Source organism: Geotrypetes seraphini, chromosome 8 (assembly GCF_902459505.1).
Source record: "Geotrypetes seraphini chromosome 8, aGeoSer1.1, whole genome shotgun sequence".
NCBI classification, from domain to species: domain Eukaryota; kingdom Metazoa; phylum Chordata; class Amphibia; order Gymnophiona; family Dermophiidae; genus Geotrypetes; species Geotrypetes seraphini.
The window spans coordinates 101,521,750-101,541,498 of record NC_047091.1 but is presented as its reverse complement, the minus strand read 5'-3'; the positions used below and the strand labels follow the sequence as shown (position 1 = coordinate 101,541,498).

Here is a 19,749-nt window from a genome sequence, read left to right as displayed (position 1 = left end):
GTCTGACTCTGGCTCCTCTATTTTTCTACTGTCCAACCCGGACTCCTACTATGTACCGTAAATCTCAGAGAAATTTGATTGATTACAGAATCACCGAATATTTCTTTATGTACAAAATTAGGACTAATAAACTATTTGAAGCTTGAACAAAGAACCTGAACAAAAAAAAAAATTCTGCCAAATGAAAATATGCAAGTCACTGTTGAAAGTTTTTATTTTGAAGCTGCAGTTGGAGTTGGTACAAGTTTACCAATTCTGATTCCACCCTAAATTGCTTCTGACTCCATGACTCTAACATCACTTCCCTAGTATTTTATTTTTCTCTTTAGCCCTTACCTATATCACAGTGTATCTCAAACTGTGTGCCTCCTGAGATTTCAGGTGTGCCGCTGTACACTGGGAAAGAGGAGAGGTGCCAACTGACTGCCTCATGGCGAGATTCACGCCCTGTAGGCAATCAGTAGGTGCCAACACCTATCCTTCTCTCTGGCCCTCTTCCCTTCTGGCACCCCTCACTGGCGTCTCAGGGCCCGCCTGCAGGGCCTTCACACACACGCGGACATCGACATGATGATGTCACGCATGCGCATGATGTCAACAGGCGATATCCACGTACTTCCAGGCGCCTCGAGCCATGGCCACTGCCTTTAGTGTGCCGCGGATCGAGAACATTTGTGGGACACTGCTATATCATAACCCCACTGTGGATTTGTTTCTTTACCTGCCAGTCTCCCTTCTCTCCCCCCCTCATGAATGCTCTACTCTCCTCCTTCCCCCTTAAATGAGTTGAAAGGTGGAAAGTCTCTTCCTATAGCTAAGCACATAAGAAACACATGCTACCAGGAAACCAATCAAAACAAACAATCAAATCGAGTCACTAAGACGACATTCGATAAAGCTGAGGACCTCAATTTAGACCCCTATTTTCAGCTGAATAGTCATTGAAATTAGAGGCCTTTTTCCTGAATTCTATATCGACAGTTACGCACAGAATTCCCATTCTAGTCTGCATTTAAACACCTATTGTTAAATGCAAGCTCAATGGCTGGTGTAAAAGACAAAAACAAAGGAAAAGGTACCGTAACAGAAGCGCGCTGGTCAAAAGCGTGCCAACAATCCGGCACAGGACTGATGCACGCTGGCTTAAAACACTTCCTATTAGTGCTGTGAGGGGGGGAGGTTGGGGGAACCCCCCACTAAACTTACATGTGTTTGTGCTTCCGTTGAGGGGGTTCAGGGTGAACCCCCCCCACACACACACACACACTCTACTGAAAACTGCCATTTTCCTTAGTTTTTTGGGTAGTTGGCCGTTTTCATTGTAGTGGGGGGTTTCCCCACACACACCTCCTCCCAACGGGAGCACGAACACTTGTAAGTTTAGTGGGGGGGTTCCCACACACACAGCACTAACAGGAAGTGTTTTAAGCAGGATTGTCGGTGCACTTTTGTCCAGCACGCAAATGACGGGTCACCGAGAAAAATGAAGGCAGAAAAAGGCCATATGGCCTATCCAGTCTGCTTATCCATGCCATCTACTCTCCCTTTCACTCCCTTATAGATCCTAAGTACTGTACTTGTTCTTAAATTCACACAAAGATTTTGTCTCCACAGCTTCCACCAGCAAGCAGGCTGTTCCATGAATTCACCATCCTTTCTGTGAAGTATTTTCTCAGGTTACTCTTGGGTCTTTCCCCTTTCACCTTTATTCCAGAGTCCCCTCATTCCAGAGCTTCCTTTCAATGGAAAGAGACTTGCCTCATGTGCATTTATACCACAGAGGTATCTATCATATCTCCCCTCTCCTGCCCGTCTTCCAGAGTATACATGTTGAGGTATTTTAAGTCTGTGTCCATACACTTTATGATGAAGTCCACTAACCTTTTATGCTTCAAACATTTTTATTGAAAGAAATGTATACAGCCAATAAGTGTACATAACAAATGAAATTGCCATCCCCAAACAACTGTAAACCCCCTCCCCCCATATGTGCCAACATACAGAAACCTTCAGCCCCTCCTTCCTCCAGAAATTCACATTAGCCTAGAAACCAAAATTCAACTCTCCAGAGAAATATCATACGTGGTAACAATAAAACTGATGGTAAATAAACACCTAGAGAAGAGCTGAGTCAGGTCTCACAGACAAGAACAGCAATACAAATGGGGGGGAGGGGTCATGAGACAAAAGATGTTGCGTATTCAGCGATGGGTAATCCAAGGTATTCTTTATTGGTAGACAACACGGTGTAGATAGATGGACTCGACACTGGCAGTGTTTTGGCAAATGTGCCTTTGTCAAGAGTCTCTATATGGTGTGTTGTAGACCATATAATCCAACCGAAATGGCTCAAGTCTTGGCTCCGATGAGATCCCGAGACCAAACCAACATACCCACCTCCCCTCTCCTCCCCTACCCACCCCTATACCCAGGAAGAGATTATCCACAACTGAATGGAAGCAGTGCAAATTGATACAAATGCATTCATAGGAAATTTTAAAATAAGATTTCTGACCACTGACCATTTTCGGAAGCACGCTCTCGACTTAGACACGTAACTGATAGTACTGTACAACCTGTGCTAGGCATGTCCTGACCCATTCATGTACTCCTTATATAGTTGCACGCTATGGATTTTGCACGCTCACTTTGTAGAATACCAACTAAGGACAGTTAAGTGCATAACTATAAATTAGTGCCAATTATAGGTTTATGCCAATTAACAGCTAACTTAACTAGGAAGTTACGTGTACAACTGATAGTATTCTATAACTTGGGCATGCGACTTTGCACACTAAGGGTCCGCTTCTATGAATGGAGCTCAAAAATGGAAACTAGAAAAGATTGCTGCTAAGCACAATTCTATAAAGGGTTCATGTTCTACAGTGTCTTATATACCGAAATTTTCTGCAAGGGATCTATACAGTTTACAATAAGATTTAGATCAAGTTCTTTAGCTACACTGTTAAGAGGAGCATTGATTTAGGGTGAAGGGTAAGAGAGTGACTATAGTGAAAAGAGGTACAGTAGACTCTCAGTTAACCAGCACCCATGGGGATTGATAGATGCCGGATAAATGTAGTTTCTGGTTACTTGAGGATTACTATTAAAATAGGCCTAACTAATACTATACCCCCTAATATGCCAAGCCATAAACTGTTCCAAACTACCAAACATGTGGTAGACAAAGCATGGGCATACTCAGGTGTGATGTGCCAATTTACATTTAAATTTCCGCCAGAAATTGATTTTCTTTTCTTTTTTAAAAAATTATTTATTGATTTTTATTCTTCAATAGTGCAATACATGAATATACACATATACTTTAATATAAGCACATTCAACTTACAATTATATTTAATCAATCATTTTCTCCTATCCATCCACCCACCCCATTCAATGATTATTCCATAAAACATAGCAACATAGAGTTCCCCAATAATCTTACCCTAATCAAATTAATAAAATTCTCCCATCTTCTCACCCACCCCAAGTGTAAATATTCTAAGGTCAAATTAGGACAGAGATACCCCCCCCCCTCCCACCCGTCCTTGGACGTGTATGGAAATAAACAAAAATTGACTTATAAACAAGACCTGCTATAGTAAAGTAACATAAGATAACAAGGGACCCCAAACTAATTTAAAGAAATTACTGTGCTCCAAACTATCTGCATTCATTTTTTTCATATCTATAGCAGGAGCACTGATTGATTTTATTTTCATTTAAAGTATTTCACTATTTCTTTGATATTTTTTTTTTTTTTTTGCTGGTTGCTTGAGTTCCAGTTAACAGAGATTCTACTGCATGTTTAGTTTCTTCCAGAATTCAAGGTAGTTAAAGGGTTGTCTTAGATGTATTGGCAGTTTGTTTCAAATATCTTCATTCACTGTACTTTTTGAAGAGGTGGGAAGGATAATTTGTAGCGCGTAGTGCATGAGTTGAAGAAGGAATGTGGGACTTTAATATCAGAAGTTAGTCTCTCTGAGTTCTCTCCATAGATCGCTTTGTGGACCATGCATGCTATCTTGAACTGGATTCTTCTTTTTATCGGCAGCCAATGTAGTTGCTCTAATAGAGGACTTGCCCTCTCATACCAGTTCCTTTTGAGAATTAGTCTTGCCGCTGTGTTTTGTAGTAGTTGAAGCCTCTTGCATATCTTTTCTGTAATGCCACAATATAGTGAGTTGCAATAGTCCAGGTATTGTATTAGGACAGATTGCGCTACTGACCTGAAGCTCGTTTCAGTCAGGACTGGCCTAATTGTCCTCAGTTGTCTCAACTTAAAAGAAAATGTTTTTCACTAGGGTATACACACACAGTTGTTCACTCTTTTCACCACAACAGTCTCAACCATATAACAACACTAGGTATGTTATCAATGTTTTCTAATTTTTCTTAGGAATTCAGATATCCACCTTTATCACCAGACACGGGTGGTCGGATTCTTCATAATTCCTAGTATTGTTTTCTACTATTTATCAATTATTTATTTCATATATTCAATATCTATTAAAAATGGACTTAGCTTTATTCAAAATTCATTCCCCTTCCCGACACGTTTCGTCTGACTTTCTCAAGGTCGGGGGAACTGAACATTACAGCATAGCTTCTCCTCATATCATCGGCCGTCAGCCATTTAAAAAAAAAAATAAAAAAAAGATGCCCAAGTTAAGTATTTTAATTGGCCACTAACAGTTTCACTAGGGTATGTGTTGAAGGTTAAGTTGTAGTCTAATATGACTCCCAGGACTTTGGAGGTCTTCTCCATCTTTAGACTCTCACCTGTGGACAGTTCTAGCTCTGTGCTCGGTAGAGTGTTGTAGTCTCCGAACCATAATATTCTTGTTTTAGATTTGTTCAGTTTGAGGAAGTTTCTTATCATCCAAGCACTTAGGCTGTCGATGGTATTTCTCAGATATGTTATACTGCTATTGAAGGATTCTTTGGCTATGCAGAGAACGAAGATATCATCTGCATAAGAGAAAATATATGATCCTGGGTCAAGGGAAGGTTATTCCCCAGTGCTCTTAAATAGATGTTAAATAGTACGGGAGATATTGGTGAGCCTTGTGGGACTCTGCAGTTGGCCTTCCATTTTTGGGATCTCTTGTCATCTTTCCAGACTTTGTAAGTTCTATGTTTTAGGAATTGTGAAAAACATTACAGTACTACACCCTGTACTCTGAGTTCATTTAATTTGAGAAGTAGGAGAGAGTGATCTACTGCATAAAACGCTGCAGAGGTGTCAAATTGTAGTAGTATAGATTGTTTGCCTTTGCTGAGTTGATATCTTACTTTAGATGTTAGTTCAAGTAACAGGGATTCAGTGCTGTGCCTAGATCTGAAGCCATATCATGATCTGTGAAATTCATCTGTTTGGTCTACGAATTTAGTTAATTGCGTGCTTACACAGAATTCAAGTAGGTTTGCAAATAGATCTTATGCATATTTTGGGAGGAAATCTTTGAAAACCTGATGGGGTGACGGACCTTGGGGGCTGACATTGAGCACCCCTGTGCTAGGAACACCCTCAACAGTTAACACATAGACTCTGCGCTTTTTGGGCTGGATTCTCAAAACGGCACCTGAAAGATGCCTAAGTTAAGTATTTTAATTGGCCACTAACAGTGCAGTAATTGACCGTACTATTAAAAACCAATTCAAAACTAATTAAGAAAAAAAGGAGGTGCACATGAGGTACCTACAAAACAAAAGTGCCTGAATTGCATCTATGCAGATGCTTATCGGCGCCAAACATCAAAAGAGGTGTGGTTATGGGTGGGGTTGACGTTTGGTACCGCTAAGCACGATTCTACACTGACGATAGGCCCTGGAAAGGTAGGCCTGTAAAACCCTGGCCTACATTTTTCATGCCTGTCTTCAACACAGACTGTAATTCTCAAAATGGCAATGTAGTTTGAGCGACATGCGACTGGCGCTATTTTTTTTAGATGTCAGTTGATTCCAGTGACATTTTGGGCCTTTGTGTACAAATGTTTTGCATCTAACATGTAGTACATATAAACCTTTACTGTACTTTAGTAAATGCTTCCCCTAGACTCTAAAATGGACGGCAGCCATATATCTGTCTAGGTCAGTGTTTCGTAAACTTTCTTTTTTTTTTAACTCCAGCACACTAACAGAGCAAATGTTTTTTGTGGCACACAAAAAAGAGGACATATAGCTCCGCCCCTTTCTGCTCACAACCCCATCCCCACACAAACCTCATCTCATTTTCCCTGAGCTTGGGGCCGCATCTAGAGGGCCTCCGAGCATGCGTGGACGTCTCAATTTACAGATCCCATATTAAAGTCCCTACTGTTAAAAATCAGTGCTATAATGCCTCACTTTTTTCTATTAGCTTAACCATCCAGTTTTAGGCTTCTAAAATTTCAGAAGCTACTGCATCTAGGAAATCAGTTAAATTTCAAAAGGGTCTGATTAGGCCCCTAACTTCCAACAGTAGATTCCTAAACCTTCTCAGCTCATGAAGAAGCAATTTTCAAACCTTCTGTTATGGGGATTTGGAATTTTTGCTTTACTTAGCATGTTTTCCAAAACTAAACTCACGGCAAGTTATGCTCCGGTACATCTGTTTACTGTACATGCCTGCCTAAACAGGCTTGCAGTTAAGTTGTGGTTAAGAGTTGAAGCAGGGCTTGCATTAGGAGGGGGGCACAACCACAGCAATTGCCCTGGCCCTCATATCACAGGGAGACCCCCCCCCAAGCTTGCCTCAAGCTGAAGGAGACAGCTTGCAGGTGGGCTTTGGGACTCCCTCCCCAACATGTCTACTTCCAGCTCTGACTAGAAGATAGCAGTATTTAAAAAATATTTGACAAAGTTTCTGTAGAGAAGGTCTATAAACAATTATTAGCCAGGTAGCCATCTCTTATTAAGCACAGTCTGCAAATGCCGCTGAATGGCCACACAGCGAGCAGCAGTGGGCCCAAAGTCAGAGACAAAAGACCAAGGTTCCACAACACAACAGGAGTGGCCAAAAATGCACAATATGAAACCAGGACTTGGAGCCAAGAAATAAAAATATGTAATATTTATTGAAAATGATGACAAAACACACACTGGAACCTTGACCCTACATGGACTGTGTTTCGGCAAAATGCCTTCCTCAGGGGTCCTGCATCCGTATCAACGCGACTGAGGTTCTGTGGGAATTTGAGTAGAATTCCAAACGCGAATCTGGGGCAAATCCAATGGAATTACCCGCTAGCAGGGTTTTTTTTTCCCATCTTTTATTAAGGCATGACCAATATGGAACAGATTTTCCTCCAATATGGAATTTCTTTTCTTGTAGTCTTTGTTTATTTATTAAATTTGGTATAAACAGAAAACATAACCAGGAATACAAAATGATCATAACAGCATAATAAGCCATGCATAGGAAACATAGAATTCCTATCAACTGTCAGATATTGACCAGAAGTCTTTCAATGCAGACCATTTCTCTAGGAGAGATGAATAAAGAACAGATAAGTGATTTCTTTTAGTAGAGTAACCTTCATATCTGTAGGTGAGACATTGGGCTCCTTTTACTAAGGTGCGCTAGCGTTTTTAGCGCATGCAGGAAATTACCACACGCTACGCTTCTAGAACTAACGCCAGCTCAATGCTGGCGTTAAGGTCTAGCGCGCGCTATTCCGCATGTTAAAAGCCCTAGCGCACCTTCGTAAAAGGAGCCCATAGTAAATTCCACCATCTTATGTGAGTAGCTTTTGAAAGAACTTTCCAGTAAAGTAAGGGCTCCTTTTACGAAAGCGGTTTAACGTGCATAATAGCGCGCTAATTTGCCAGCCGCGTTAGCTGCTACCGCCTTCTCTTGAGCAGGCGGTAGTTTTTCGGCTAGCGCAGGGATTAGTGCACTTTAAAAATGTGCAAGCGATAAAGCCGCTAATTCGGCTTCGTAAAAGGAGCCCTAAGTTCCTTTTAGTTAAATAATTTTAAGGGATAAGGGTTCACAAAGTGGAATAATTTCAGTACTAGTTGACCAAACACCCTTCCAATATTTGTGTAGTTGTGGACATTCAAGTGAAAGATGTTTCAAGTTACCCGTGGTCAAGGCAGGATTAACCAATAGGCCAAGTAGGCACGTGCCTAGGGCACGAAATGGTCAGGGGGGCCCGATGAAGGAAGGCATCAACATTGTTTTTTCCAAACGGCAATGGGCCCCTCCAACATCGATCGGCAACACGGGCCCCACCCCGATCGGCAACACGCCCCCCCCCATCAACGGAAAGTAAGACAAGCAAGCAACGCGGGTAAGAAAGGCAACGGGAACTGTAATTGTGCAAGCAGTGCTGCTTGCCCAAAGCTTCCCTCTGACGCAGCTTCCTGTTTCCGCCTGGGCGTATGGTGGGGTGGGGCGGGGCAGGGGGCCCAATGTACTTGGGTGCCTAGGGGTCCTCGACGAATTAATCCTGCCCTGCCCGTGGTGAAACCACAGGACCAACACAGCTTGGAAATATCAGTCGATTTGGTGAGATCATAAAGGGGTCCATAATACTCTATGTAAAAAAAAAATAAGGATTGTATGGTAGATTTATAAAGGCAATACCAAATATCATCCCAATCTGAACCAGAGATTTCAATTGAATATCATTTTCCCTTGTCTTACGTAAGGCTAAGAGAGTGAGATATTTTTTTCTAATGTTTTTCTGTGTCCTAACAAGAGCTGATTTCTCATGACTTGACACCTTCTACTTCTCCCCTCTTTTTCTATTTTACATTACATTACATTAGAGATTTCTATTCCGCCATTGCCTTGCAGTTCAAGGCGGATTACAAAAGAATTACAAAAAACGTATTACAAGAAGAAGATATCTGGTAATTTCTAGAGGAGATAAAGAGTAGATGAGGTTGCTTTGGGGAATCGGGAAGGTATTGGGAGGTGGGAAGGAGCTAGCGTTATTGAGTCGTTTGCAGGAATTTCTTGAAAAGTAGAGTCTGGTTCAATCTTCCATCTTAAGCATGCTCGATTATTGCAACATAATTTACTTGGGAGCCTTCAAAAAAACCATTCTAAGACTCAGAGCATTCAAAATTCAGCAGTTCGACTGATCTTTGGGCTGAAGAAATGGGATCACATAAGCCCCTATTACCAAAAACTCCATTGGCTTCCCCTGGAGGCGCGAATTCTGTTTAAGTTCTCTTGCCTGTGTTATAAATCAATACTTGGTCTGGCCCCCACTTACCTAGTTTCCCAATTTAATCTGGCAAGTTCTATTAGGCCCACACGAAGAATACATCTGTTCACCTACCCAACAATAAAGGCCTGCCACTATAAAAGATTCCTGCCCAGAACCCTCGCCTTCCAGGCAGGCAAATGGAACGACTGGCTGAGTAACGTTATCTCACACTCCTCAACCTACCTCAATTTTAGAAAATTGATAAAAATGAGTTTGCTCAATCGATTGGCAAACTAAGAATTCCACAGCACTGCAAATTCAACCATTAACCTTAAGAACTTTATAGCTTTCTACTTCTTCCATTATATAAGATTGTATAGATCTCTTTGAATTGTTGACCTCTTCGCTGATTGTCCAGCGCTTCTTGTTGTAAACCGCCTCAAACTTTTCATGGCTTTGGCGGTATATAAAAATAAAATTATTATTATTATTTATTTCTTTTCTGAATGTTTTGTAGTCTGGAGTCATAATCAGTAGCATAAAAGTTGAAACATTTTAGGAGAGCAACTGTAAAATAATATGCATTAAGATGTTTTCCGAAAGAAAATGCATGAAGATTTTCTAACCTACATATACAAAAGAAAGGTTCTTTGCTCTTCATGCATTTGGACATGGTCTCAACAAATGCAATAACATTTTGCAACAATCATCCTCTCATCCAAGAGGAAACCAAAGACTACTATTGGCTAAAAAACAAACAAACAACAAAACAAAGCATTGGTTCCACGCTTCCAACAGTATCTCTATCTGACCAATGAGATTGCTGCATTCCATAGTATAAGACATATAAAATATTATTTTAAAAACATAGAGCAGTAGTTTATGCTCATATGGGCACACTGTTGTGACAGCTAGCGCATCAGGGGTTGTGTATACCCCGCTGCGAGCTGTGTGACTGAGAGCTCCCCGTTTATCACATATTATTTATTGTTTGGAGTTCCTTTGTGGATACAACTGTTTCTCCCCCTCACCCTCCTTGTAGCATTAGCGCAAGCAACTGAAAACCTGGCTTTTCACTAAAATGTAATTCTATCCCTCCTACTCTTCTCTTCTATATATAAGTTCATGTAAACCTTTTTTTCCTTCTCATCCTATATTTTAAGTTCTTGTAAACCGTGCCGAGCTCCACAACATCCGTGGAGATGATGCGGTATATAAACTTAAGGTTTAGTTTAGTTTAGTTAGGGAAGATTAGTTTTCTATTGTTTGGGTTTCTTCCCCTTTTTTTGAGTTTTTGGGACTTCATTAGAAACATAGAAACTTGACGGCAGTTAAAGTCCAATGGCCCATCTGCAGCATTCACTATCACTATCTCCCCCTCTCCATAAGAGATCCCACGTGCCTGTCCCATGGTTTTGGTTTTTTTTTTTAATTCAGTCTTTGTCTCCACCACCTCTACTGGGAGACTATTTCACGCATCTACCACCCTTTCTGTAAAAAAGTATTTTCTTAGATTACTCCTGAGTCTATCACCTCTTAACTTTGTCCTATGCCCTCTCATTCCACAGCTTCCTTTCAAATGAGACTCGCCTCATGCGCATTTATGCCATATAGGTAGTTATTTATTTATTTATTTTATTTAAAACATTTTTAATCCACCTTTATCCAATGTGGCTCACAAATTACCATACATAATAAAATAAACATTTTTTTAAAAGACATACATCAATTAGAGGAGGAAAAACCAAAGTCACAGTATTGCATCATCGGGTCCTCAACAAGACTGCATCCAAACTACCGGTAATTATCAAGTAATCAACATTCGTCAATTTAGTACATCGTTTTTCAATAAAAACATTACTCATAAGATGTATTATATTCACTTAGAAAAGCCTTGAACAAACCGATGGGTTTTAAGCAACTTCCTAAATTGAAGGACATTTCTACCATGACGTAACGTCACTATCATATCTCACCCTCCCGCCTTTCCTCCAAAGTATATACTATATATTGAGATCTTTAAGTCTGTCCCCATATACCTTATGATGAAGACCACTGACCATTTTAGTAGCCTTCCTCTGGACCAACTCCATCCTGTTTATATCTTTTTGAAGGTGCGGCCTCCAAAATTGTACACAATATTCTAAATGAGGTCTCACCAGAGTTTTATACAGGGGCATCAATAACTCCTTTTCCTACTGGCCTACGCACCCTAGCTTCCACTGTCGCCTTTTCAACCTGTTTGGCCACCTTAAGATCATCACACGCTATCACACCCAAGTCCCACTCCTCTTTCATGCACAAAAGCTCTTCACCTCCTAAACTGTACTGTTCCCTCGGATTTTTGCAGCCCAAATACTTTGTCTTGCATTTCTTAGCATTAAATCTTAGCTGCCAAACGTCAGACCATTCTTCAAGCTTCGCTAGGTCCTTCCTCATGCTATTGACACCGGGGTGTCTACTCTATTGCAAATTTTTGCTATCATCCGCAAAGAGGCAAATCATACCCAGCAGTCCTTCAGCAATATCGCTTACAAAAATGTTAAAAAGAACAGGCCCAAAAACCAAACCTTGAGGCACACCACTGCTAACATCCTTTTCCTCACCGCGATCTCCTCTGACCACTACCCTCTGTCGCCTCCCACTCAACCAGTTCCTGATCCAGTCTGTCACTTTGGGGCCCATATCGAGGGCCACTCAGCTTATTTATTAGACACCTGTGTTGAACACCGTTGAAAGCTTTGCTAAAATCTAAATACACTACACCAAGCACACTCCCTCTATCCAATTCCACAGGATAAATTCAGATTAATAGTGCAGTCATTAATATTACCTCAGATTGATTACTGCAGCATACTATATGATGGAAATAGTGTGGAACTGCAAAAAAAAAAAAAAAAAAAAAGCAAATACTACAAAATTCAGCAGCCAGCATTACACTATTTTTAAGACTGCGCTGGTTACTAGTGGAGGCTAGGGCAATTTTTAAGCTATTATTCTAATCTTTTCTATCCTCTTTGATGAAGGCTCAGATTATATAAATAATATAAATCCTCCCACCCCCCTTTGCAAAACCGTAGCACGGTTTTTAGCAACAGCTCCGACGCTCACAGGAATTCTATGAGCATTGGAGCAGTTACTGCAACAACCAATGCTAAAAACACTAGTGTGGTTTTGTAAAAAAAAAAAAAAAAGTGGGGTAATTTTGTTACCAAATCATACTAGATTGTATATAGCTTGTATATAGCTCAGCATTTTCTGGAGCATATATATCTCAGCCCAGATCAAGTCAAATAAACTCCATGTTTAAAAATACGTTTCCGTTTACAGCAGCTAGAATTTGGGATCATCCTTCTTTAAACATCTGGAAACAGATGATTCTGGATTATTTTGGAAGCTGCTAGAAATTGTTGTTACAGTGGTGCCTCACACAACGAACTTAATTCGTTCCAGGAGCAAGTTTGTTATGCGAAAAGTTCGTTATGTGAAACGCGTTTTCCCATAACAATACATGTTAAAAAAAATAATTCGTTCTGTAGCATAAAATATGCTAAGATGACATAAAAAAAGATAAATTTATCTTGTTAGAGCTGGTGTTAGACACAACTGGGGACTGCAAAGTCCAGGCAGAGGCTTACGGCTCTCTTTGACCAGGGGGGACAGTTGCCCTAGTTGCACTACCCTAACCCTATTCCTGCTATGTGTGACTGTGGTATTCTGTTAGCATGATATAGAGGGGATATATGTGAAGGGGAGGGGAGACAGGGGTTTTGTTGATCCTTGCTGTGTATTATAATCACCCCCCACATATTCCCCAGTACCTTTTTTAATTCCTCCCATCTTTCCCAGCCAGTGGCGTACAGGCCAGAAGCGCAGAGATCAGGAGCAATTCCTCTGCACGCCTGTGTGGGCCCATGCCGATCTCCGAATGGCTGCAGTTAGTTCTTGTGAGTCCCGCGAGAGCTGGCTGCAGTTAGTTCTTGTGAGTCCCGCGAGAGCTGACTGCAGCCATTCAGAGATCAGCGCAGGCCCAGGCAGTAGCACAGAAGGCTTGCTCTTGATCTCTGTCTGCGCTTCTGGCTGGGAAATTTGCTAGACCACCAGTTCGAGTGAGCGGGTGAGATTAAAGTTGCAGCAGTGGTGGCTTTTTTAAAAAAATATGTGGCGGCGGGGGGAGGTTTAAAAATATGCGGTGGCGGCAGAGGCTTAAAAATATGCAGCAGCGGCGGCAGGGGGGTTTAAAATATGTAGCGCCACTGCACAGGGAGCCAGGCGGAGAGAGGGCAGTTAAGCGATGCAGCTCGGGCGACTTCATTGTGTGAAACGAAGTTCGTTGTGGGAAGCAAGACCTGAAGTTCGTTGTGCGCAGCGTTCGCTGTGCGAGGCGTCCGTTATGCGAGGCACCACTGTATTTACTAAATTTACACTAGCCAATCATTAAGCTTTATTTTGTCTAGAATTAAGGCGTTTAGGGCCAGATTCCGTTAACGGCACCTAAATCAGCAGGCGCCTAGATAAAAGGCACTGGCCACATGTCAGTCACACTTAATGCCATTTACAGAATCACGTCTAAAGCACCGCCTATGAAAAACTTAAATGTCAGTAATGTAGGCCAGGGTTTTACTGATCTACATTGCAGGTGCCTCAGTTTTTTAGAGAATCTAGTCTGCCTCCGCCCCCAAACATGCCTACTTAGGCATTAGACACCAGGCAATAGGCACCTACCTTTTATAGAATTGGGTGGGCACCTACTGGCCAATTAAAGTAGTTCATAGTCTTAAGCGTATGAGACAGACGCGCGCCGACAAATGAGCGCTGACAATTCAGCGCAGGACTTCATCGCGCCGAAGAAAAACCTTCTTTTAAAGGGCTCCAACGGGGGTGGGAGGGAGAAACCCCCCCCACTTTACTTAATAGTGATAGCGCTGGCGTTGGGGGGGTCAACTTTTTCTCTATTTTTTAGGGAAAAAGTTATGTTTTCAGTATAATGTGGGGGTTACACCCCTCCACACACCCCCCAATGCCAGCACAATCCCTGTTAAGTAGAGTGGGGGTTTCCCCCACCCCACCCCCGTCGGAGCCCTTTAAAAGGTTTTTCTTCGGCGCAATGAAGTCCTGCGCTGAATTGTTGGCGCTTGTTTGTCGGCGCGCGTCTGTCTCATGCGCTTAAGACCCGTCACCATTAAAGTATATCTATTTTAAATTATTAGCTTGTTAAAGCTCATAATTGAATCTATTAAGATGGTTTGGGTAATTAAAGTAGGGGCCTAACTTTAGACGCTTCTTATAGAATCTGGCCCTTAGTGTGCATTCCTGGGCGTGCCCAGCTTATCTCTGTAACTCACATTGAATCTTTAAAGGGGAAAACTTGCGGGATATAAGAACTGATGTAATGTAATATAATAGTATCACAGAACTATTCAACAGCCATTGTGAGCAAACACAAAACATGTACCTAAGAATTCTCGAAGGCATTCAGAGGTCTATTTGCCAAAGGCCAAAGGAAATCACAACCATGGAAAGTGTTATATGGTATCCCTCAAGGCTCTCCCCTCTAACCACCACTATTCAACATATACATGAGTGCCCTTGGTAGGATAAACCTCGGCCCCCATGTCCACACCTACTCTTATGCAGATGACCTCTACCTCCTATGCGTAATAAAATATACCTTCTCAGATATGATTCAGTACATCTCTACACTAACAGAGGACCTGAGCACATGGTTCCACCAGCGCTTCCTCAAACTAAACAGACAGAAGACAAAGGTGCTATGGTTTGGCAAGCAAAACCTTTTGCCGCACCAAGAGTTCGCCCTTACCTCGGGAGAGAAGATAGCCATTTGCAGATCAAAGTCCTTGGAGTTATCCTCAATTCGGACCTAACCATGAGAGACCAGGTCAGCTCATTGGCCAAGAAGTTCTTCTTCTAAGACAGCTCAGAACCATTAGATCAGGACGATGACCCAAGCGGTCCTCCTCCCCTTCCTTGACTACTGTAACTCCCTCTACTGCTGCATTGCTGAGAAAGACCTTAAGAGACTACAATTGCTCCAAAAGACAGCGGTGAGGCTAATCTTACACAAGACCAAATATGAGAGGGCAACACCTCTCCTTAAGGAACTACACTGGCTGCCAGTCAGAAGCAGGGTCCAATTTAAAGTGGAATGCATGGTACACAAGGCCATATATGCAGAAAATTTAGCTGGATTCACATCCACCATCCAAATCACACAATCCTTCCTTCCACAACTCGAGGACATTCCAACGCTGGAATCTATTACCCCCCCTCCACCTGCCATGTTCGAAGGAAGGCTCTCTTCGAGACCACCTTTGAGTTCCAGGGCCCCAGAATCTGGAGCAGGCTTCGACAAACACCTACATGCTTTCAATTCAGGAAAGCACTGAAAACACACTTTTTCTCCTTACTGCTCTGACCCATTCCTATGCCTGATGTCTCCCATGCAACTTCCTGCATGATGTCTACATCTCTGCAACATTTCTAATATTGTGTAAGCTGCAATGATTCCTAGCTGACATTTGTGGGATTCAAGAGTTGGAATGGAATGGATGCAATACCGCTTATCTCTGCTAGTATCCATTACCAAGATTTGCTTGCACGGTTCAGAAATATTATCAGTGTTTATTCACTTTATATATTTATCAGCCTTTATAAAAAAAACAGGCACTTTTCTTGACGTTTGACAAAGCCACTCTACTTGAAAAGTACCCCATTACGTCTAACAAGAAAAAAAGATATAGATATCTACACATATGTACAAACCTTCGTACTTGCATGTAATTCACCTTATCTACAACTGAACATGTAAACCAAATCTCAACAAATGAAATACTTTGCTTAGGTGCCTTCTTGACATACCCACGCCCGCTGCTCTGACTGAATTCTCGCTTTCCAGCGCTCTGTGACGCCATCAGCGCGACCCTGAAAATACGATGACGTTAGGATGCCAGGCCCCTCCCCTCCGATTGGCCGCTTGGGGTTGGCTTTTGCGTAACCCCGCTTCAATTCCTCCGCCGCACTTGACGTTCACCTGGCGCTACAGCGTGCCCGTCCTGCCTGCCTCGGGCTGATCGGAAGAGCAACACGTGGGAAGAGAGAATGTGGATCCCATCCATGCTCCCTGTAACAGGAAATGCACAGCCCGAGATCTTTGATTCCGCCGACATAAAAGTTACAACTGGGGCTATCAAAGCAATCAAACGACTTAATATCAGTAATCTTTGTGCCTAGGAGTCGACTTTTCACATAAAAGATCGGGGATAGTGAACACAGTGAGTTTGCTCGATATTGGGGTGCTTTAGTATCTACAGAGCTGGAACCTATGCATCATCTTCTGATTATTACTTGGAGTGACTTTAGATGATGATAGTATAATTTCAGCATATACGTATAAAGGATGCCTCACAACCAGGTGGAAAATAAATTTCTGGATACTAATGTATGCAAAAGTGTACAAGGAATATATATATATATTTTTTTTTGGGGGGGGGGGGGTTAAAAAAGTTCATCCGGGTACGCTTTCCTTGCATTTCCTCTCCATGACGAGGAAGCATATGGCCCTTATTCTGGACGCAGTCACGTTGTACCTTTATGTTTTGTGTTAGTTTTAATATTTACATCCTGTGTGCGTGTCATCAGAGAGCAAACGAACGTCGTTTGAAAGAGAAAGCAAAAGGTCTATGTGCCTTTAAGCGTGCCCAGGGCTGTAACACGTCTGCCTTGTCTCCCTTTGTAGTATTATGCCAGGGCACTAGGACAAGGGATTTTGAGAAAATGCACTGATCATGTTTCTACAATTGACTCGGACGAGTCTTCCTTTCTGACGTCTACAGCAAACGAGCAACCTTTCCCAAACCTCTCTCCTCAGAGGTAAGAGGCGAACGTTTTTAGTGGGATCAGCACTTTGCAAGTTATTCAACATGGTCCTACAGAATGGGGCCCAGAATGAGAAGGCAAGGAACACAAAGTTATCGGACCCGGTACACATCTGCCCACATGTGCAAAGACTGGGAAGGGGGGAATCTCCCTCTTGTACAATTTGAATAATGCCCCCCCCCCCAGTCAAATATTCAGTAGCATTAGTGATCGTGCCCTTAAAACATGTTTGTTTTACATTGGGGTCATTCCTGCCTGGCAAATTTGGTAACAGATGAACCTTTGTTTTCCCAATAATAGACCTGACGAAGTTCCACCACAACAAGCCCTTGAAAAACAAGGGTGTCATTTTTTTGTAAATAAAAAAAACAATGGAATAATGTGATATTGTGCCCTGCCATGTCATTACATACCCACCACTTTTCTTTATTTGATATTTGAATGCAAGTGGGGAATAGGGACTCTAATAGTTTAATTAGGTTAAAAATAATAATAATAAAAAAATTAAATATAGGGAAAATATTCCTTTTTCCAGTCACAAAAAAGTGATTGTAGAACTTCGATTAATTAAAAGTAAATCGTTCAATTACATATAAAGATTCCAGTAGAGATTAAAAGGAGAAACCAGTTCTAGCAAACGCTGTTTCTGCTCTCTGATCTCAACAAATACATTTGAAGACTGGAAAGGAAGTTCGGGGTGGAAAAGGGAGCTAGAGAGAGCTGTTTTACTTTCTGGCCAATGTAAAATGAAGTTGTAGCAAAAATCATCCCCCAATTGATTTTCAAAAGTTGTGAAAGTTAAGCATACACTTTGGTAACAGTTTGCCAGAGATAATATCCATAACTAAAAAATAACCCCCCCCCCCCCCCAAAAATAAAATCTAATACAACAAAATCACCAAGTGCTGATCCAGAAGAGCTTCTTCGGAATGAGGGCCGGAAGGTAAACTTTAACCTGGGCATTTAAACAGTTTTTCCACTGCAAACAAGCCATCGAGGGTTAGGTAGGACTACAATTCATTTCTATCTGGAACTTTAGACTTGACTTTTGAGAGGAAGGGGTGCAATAAAGGCTGAAGGGATTAGGGCATCTCAACAAAATCAAACGACATTTGGGAGACAACCTGGAATGGTAAGAAACCCCCCATCTGAAACACTGCCAGCGTTAAAGGAAGGCTCACACGTGAGATATCCTGCAGAGATTTACAGGAGATCGCTTTTTCAGGGGGTCTAAATGGAAAACTCAAAGCAGAAGGGTCCTCAAATCTGTAAACCAAGCAGTAAGTTAGGAGTTAGGATCAGCTGTGTTACATGGCCACAAAGAAAACCATGTACGATCCAGCCGAATACAGCAACAATAATAACGTGGTAGTACTTCAAAAAGAGAAGCTGTCAAAACTAAGAAAAGCAAAAGATCTTTCAAGAAGGACCAACATATAACGAGATCAATAATACAAGAATAAGAAGATGGGAGGGGGAGGTTAACAGCACAGTTCCCACATCTGAAAGTTGCAAAAACACAGCCGAGAGGAAAACTTAAGCCAAATGTTTAGACAGAAGCAAGCCCCCAAACTCGTGCTCAACTCCCCCCCCCCCCCCCCCCCGAGCCCAATCAAGTCAATTAACAGATTAAGAGGCGTTCAGGCAATTAAAAGTTCAGGCGCACAACTCGTGGAAGCCACGTAGCAGCCGGAGCCCGCAGGAAACTTTTAGCAACCCTGCCGGGGCAGAGCCGGAGCGGGAGCCAACGCCACGCACTGCCGGGGCTCGGAGAGAACAAGCCCCGAGAACCATCATCGTTTGGGAAAAGAGCTCGCTTAGCTCACGTCTTCCAACGTGGGTCGCTCCCAAACTTTGAAAGTCCCGTTTAAAGAGCTGGGAGGAGGACGGGTGCAAAAAAAAACACCCCCCCTCCCCAACACCCACCACCCACCACAAAGTGTAAGACAGGCTGAAAACATCCCACGCATACACACACAAAATGAGCAAAAGAGAAAACGCATCTATACGCCCCGGATTTTAGACAATGAGGGGGCACTACTGAAGCTCCCCGTCTCCTTCAGCAGGGTCCTCTCCCCGTACCTCCAGCCCCCTTCCCCGATCCTCCCAAGGCTTTCTGCACTGAAGTTAAAAAAAAAAAAAATAATTATAACAATAAGCATCGTTCTTGCTCTTCTCCTTGCAAAGCAGAAGAGGAGAGGGGGAGAGGAGACAAAGGAGAGTATTTGGTTAGATTTTTCACTTACTTTTCCCTTGCCTGGCTATCAGAGGGGACAGTGGATCCCTTCCCTTTGGCATACATGCTTGTTTCTGTTTCAGACTTTTCCTACTCAACACCTGTCAAAGAAAGGAGCCAGGAAGCTCTCTATCTCCATAGCTACCCCCTTTAGTTTTTACATCCCAAAGCATTCGCCACAAATCAGGCACATTTTCTAACGGGGGAACTTGAAACCGCCAGAGCTCTAGGGTTTTTTTTTTTTTTTTTTACTTTTTTTTTTTTTTTTGTTCGGCTGTTCCAGGAATCGCTCGTCCCTCCCACGCTGCTGAGGTGGAAGTGAATTTTTTTTCTCCCTGTCTTAAAAGGGAAATGCCACCGGGCTGCTACCGTTTCTTCCTGCAAATTTACTTTTCTTACAAAGGGAGGGAAGGTTTATTTTCTGTCTTATTTTCCTGGGGGGGGTTCTTATTCTCCTTTAAAGACTTCCAA

At 42.2% G+C, this 19,749-nt stretch overlaps 1 protein-coding gene across 4 annotated transcripts in view; it reads right to left on the bottom strand.

Annotated features, from left to right (window-relative positions):
* The window catches only part of SSBP4 (single stranded DNA binding protein 4), a 589,526-nt gene extending 570,091 nt beyond the window's left edge, over positions 1-19,435 (bottom strand). The window contains exon 1 of one of the 4 annotated variants that reach the window (XM_033955056.1): positions 19,289-19,435. In XM_033955056.1, the coding sequence (XP_033810947.1) occupies positions 19,289-19,344 (56 nt within the window). In that variant the 5' untranslated portion in view covers positions 19,345-19,435. Of the gene's footprint in view, positions 1-15,929; positions 16,246-19,288 lie in introns of those variants that run through there. The other 3 variants (XM_033955052.1, XM_033955053.1, XM_033955054.1) reach the window with 3 other exon arrangements.
* Between the last annotated feature and the right edge of the window lie 314 nt (positions 19,436-19,749).